General features: G+C 35.7%; 1 protein-coding gene across 1 annotated transcript; it reads left to right on the top strand.

The window, feature by feature from the left end:
* The first annotated feature begins 380 nt into the window (after positions 1 to 380).
* Positions 381 to 1,931, top strand: LOC149003311 (LOB domain-containing protein 29-like). Its single transcript, XM_089138042.1, has 2 exons — positions 381 to 681; positions 1,146 to 1,931. Exons 1-2 carry the CDS (start codon positions 403 to 405, stop codon positions 1,563 to 1,565), a joined length of 699 nt encoding a protein of 232 aa, XP_088994168.1. The 5' UTR covers positions 381 to 402; the 3' UTR covers positions 1,566 to 1,931.
* Positions 1,932 to 4,342: the final 2,411 nt, after the last annotated feature.

Raw genomic sequence — 4,342 nt, 5'->3', positions numbered from 1 at the left:
GTTTCTCATCTTGTGTTCATGGAATTAGATCCTAGGGTTTTACTACAGTAACAGTAAATCACTCACTTTTCTCTTTTTGATTGTAAATGTATCAGACGAAAAATAATTCAAGTCATACACGGATGATCAAGCAGATAAAGATGGGTTTGGTTTTTGTTAGCTCCTTTGTCGTTATAAGGACGTTTGAATGGAATCTCAGGTGTTCATAAAAATTTAAGATGGGTGAAAGAGAGTTGTGTACAGAAAACAAATGGAATTTGTAGCCCATTAAGGAGACCAATTGTAATTAAGTATTGATTATAATATGATCCACCTCCCTCTCCTCCAGTGTTTATAAACATTAGATGCTGCTTATACTGATCTGCGAAAGTAAATTTCTCCTAAAAGACTAAGGCGGCCAAGATGACAGGTCTTGGATCACCTTGTGGAGCCTGCAAGTTCTTGAGGAGAAAGTGTGTTAAGGGTTGTGTATTTGCTCCATATTTTTGCCATGAACATGGCGCTACCCACTTCGCTGCAATTCATAAGGTGTTTGGAGCAAGCAATGTTTCAAAGCTTCTTGCTCATCTCCCAGTGACTGATCGTAGTGAAGCTGCTGTCTCAATCTCTTATGAAGCACAAGCAAGGCTTCAAGATCCCATATACGGCTGTGTTTCTTACATTTTTGCTCTTCAAGAACAGGTTTCCATTTTTATTTTATTTTTCCTCTCTTTTATTTAGTATGAATTTATTGGAAGAAATTAAACCCAAAAAAAAAGAAAAAAATAATAATTAGTAAAAGCGACAGACCAACCAAAATTGACCTGGACAGACATCAAGAACCCTAGAGAAGCAAAATCAAGTCACCAAATTTATATTACAAAGTCTCCCAATTAACTTTTTTTTCTCTCTCCCTATTCAAATTCCTAGGAATTATTTTCCCTTAGGGTTTTCCTTCTTACACCGGACTCCGAGATCTTCTCTGAAGGAGGGTCATATCTTGTTTCTGAATGTATGGAAGTTTCCTTCTTTTCATATATGGCTAATGGTAGCAAGAACAGGTTTACTTCGTCATACATAAATTATAGAAGTCATCAGAAAGAGTTGGATTAGGGTTAAAGTTTCTCATGTATACCATATGAACTATTTTGCTTTAAATTATGCAGGTTGTCAATCTACAAGCACAGCTAGCTTCTCTCAAGGCACAATCAAGCCAAGGCCTTCACGGTGGTTCTACAACTTCAAGCCCCCAAAATGAAGACAGTGTTTACAGGAACTTTCCTCGTAATCCACAGGATTTGCAAGGGTTTTTCCATTCAGAGGGATCAAAGATGCAATTCCATCAAAACCCTAGCATCCATGACGAAACAATGTTGAACTACAACTGTGGTTTCATGGACCCCAACTCTATAGGTGACTATCACAGCAATCCTGTCATGCCTGAAGAGAACATTTCGTTTACTGGTTTTGAAGACCCAGCACAAGCTATGGCTTACCTTGACATGCAAAACAACACCAGGAAATGGACTCTCCAAGACATGGAAGATTTACATTCAGTGGCCTTCTCCTATCTTCAAAGCTCTTGATCATGACCGGTAAAGCCTCAGCAAAATCGATCTGAATGTCTTCTTCAATTTTGAAGTGTGGCTAAATGCTTATAAAAGTGCATTTTTGTTGCTATAAATAAGCTAGAAACCCTAGAAATGGTTATGTAGAAAATTAGGTTTTCGCTGTAGTATATATACTTTACGTTGTATTTTAGATCTTGTGTATCTTTACTAATGGTTAGAATAATAGAGCAATCTGTTGCATGCCACGTGAAAGAATGGAGAAACCCTGATCTCCTTCTGCTGATTCTAAAACCCAGAATTATAAACCCTAGTTATGTAAGCTTGCTGTGTTGTTACTTTCCCTTTATTAACCTAATATAAGCTTTGAAATAAAGAACAATAAATTACCCTTTGAATGTTAAGCATATCTGGGATTTAGAATGTGACCTAATCAAACAGATAAACTAATTGAAGAGTAAGTGAAGATTGATCTATCAGCAAAACCTAACAATCCTGCATAAAAAGAAAAAACCTTACAATCACTGTTAAGGTTGATTAACACTCTTCTTAGCCTGAGTATCAATTCACATGATCAGGTGAAGATGTTTCTATAAAAATGGAATTCAAAATCTTACTTTTTTCACCATCATCTTCATCCTCCTCCTCCCTACCATCAGAAACAGCGAGCTTAAATAATGGATGCTCAAACATGATCCCTAGAGGAAATTAAAATTTACAAACATTTCTTCATTGGAGTAATTTAAGTTAAATATTTAATTTATTGACCTCTCAGAGAATGGTTGGAGATCATTAATTATAATAGCAAACACCAACTAACTTGTTAATCTAGGTTTTCTTGTTTAATTTGACCTAAAATGCTGCTTCCATGGTGAAGTACATAATCTATTTAAATATAACTAAAATAAACTTCACTTTCTATCTGTTCTTAAGTGTCTATCAGTGTTCCCACTTTGGTATATTCAAGTGCAAGGTGGTGCAGCTCCATGTCTCTTGATCCTTCGTACAGAGATGAATTTATTAAGTTTTTGCTTGTCTAAACGAAACATTAGTTAAATTCATATTAAGAGTTAGGTTTTAGCCTTATGGTACAGTGATCAAACATATATATCTCTATGATTAAAGCTAAGAGAACACCAAAGCCAAAAATGGCTAGCCTGAGGAGCAAAGATTTTGTGGTTAGACATTTAGTTTCAAAACAAGCAATCAGATCATGGAGGTGTTTGATAAAGACTTTGTGCTTGGACGACCTTAAATATTGACAAAATGCAGTTAGGTCTTGTTGAAGCTTAGATGCAGGATGAGATGGTTAAACTTATATTGCAACTTGATGATGGAGGAGAAACAGTAGCTGCATATGGCCTCAAAAAATAGGTAAAAACTATAAAGCTGGTTAGACTGTTAAGATTATAAGTGAAAAAAACTAGGGTTAGGAGCTAATCATGATAATATGAAGTAGGAATAACAACATATTTGGGAGAGAAACAAGGTGCAGTAGGATCTGACATATTAGGGTTTGATTATTTCTGTTTAACAAAAGTAAGAACACAGAAAAGAAGGGAGGTATCCACATCAACAAATGCCAAACCATCTTCAACCTCTTGCCTGTATAACTGTATATATGAGAAATTTGATGGTTTATATAATGCATCTTTTCCAAATCATCTTGTATTTTCTCCCCTATAGCTTTGCATTCTGCATTTTTATTAACATTCTAGGAAACATCACTGTTTCATTTCATGGTTCTGTACTTCCTAATTTTCTTTAAGATATTAAGACTTTGTGATATGCAAGCTGATAAGGTTGCATTCTTTTAATACTTCAATAAGTTCACCCTTGCTTTGCCCGTGTAATCAGTTCAAACTATTCCAACCCCACATACCTTCAATGGGTTTCTCTAATTCTAAGGTTGTAGTACTACTGTTTGGATGGTGCTTGAATGCTTGGTTTTTCCATGAAAGAAAATTTTATGAAAGTAACTACGCAATTTTGAACATATCATGGGTAAGCTATAAAGTTTTGAGAATTCAAAGAAACCTAGAAAATGCACCATTCTTTTGAGTGGAGAATATACTGGAATGAACATCTTGATACTTAGGCATTCTAAGTCTCTTTGAAAAATAGAAATTCTATTTTAATGCAATTACAAAAAGATACATATTTTAAGGGATTTTGTTTTTCTCCCCTCCTGTAACTCATTAAGGCAATCTCACCCCAATCAACTAAAGGACATTCTCTAAAAACTAGAGAAGCATTTAATATGAAGGGCCTTGTCAACAAAATTAATTATTTTAAGTGTATCATGAACATGCTGAACATGCTTAATTAGGAAATATGTAGACACTAGAGATGCATCATCATATGTAATTAAGTTAATAGTCTACATATGTATATTTATCAGTTTGTCATAGTCTTTTTTTTAAAGCACACTAGGGCTTGTTGGATGAATTCTCAGAGAAAGTCTGAGCCCTTAAGGATATTGTCAAGGTCCAAGACTAAATTACTGGACTAAATTAACCAGCCCAGGAACTGAAAACTAAACCCACTGAGTTTTCCAACAGCAGTCAGTAACCCTAATAAACCCATCTTGTAAATCCATTATAAACCTTCACCCCCCCCCCCCCCCCCCAAAAAAAAAACATAAACTGAAATGGGTTTTCAGGTCAGCAGATTGGAAGTTTGAAGGTCCCAGCTCAGGGTTGGGATCCTTGGCGTCCGGCCAGGCCATGCATCTGTGCATCCGATGGTCTCTGGATGTGTTGCCTGTGATATCAAGCAACCAATTCAAATATCAC

The sequence above is a fragment of the Hakea prostrata genome, chromosome 10, assembly GCF_041222555.1.
Source record: "Hakea prostrata isolate BN-2017 chromosome 10, UWA_Hpros_2, whole genome shotgun sequence".
Lineage (NCBI taxonomy): Eukaryota > Viridiplantae > Streptophyta > Magnoliopsida > Proteales > Proteaceae > Hakea > Hakea prostrata.
Note: the sequence above shows the minus strand (reverse complement) of the source record. Positions and strands in the feature narration are given on the sequence as shown.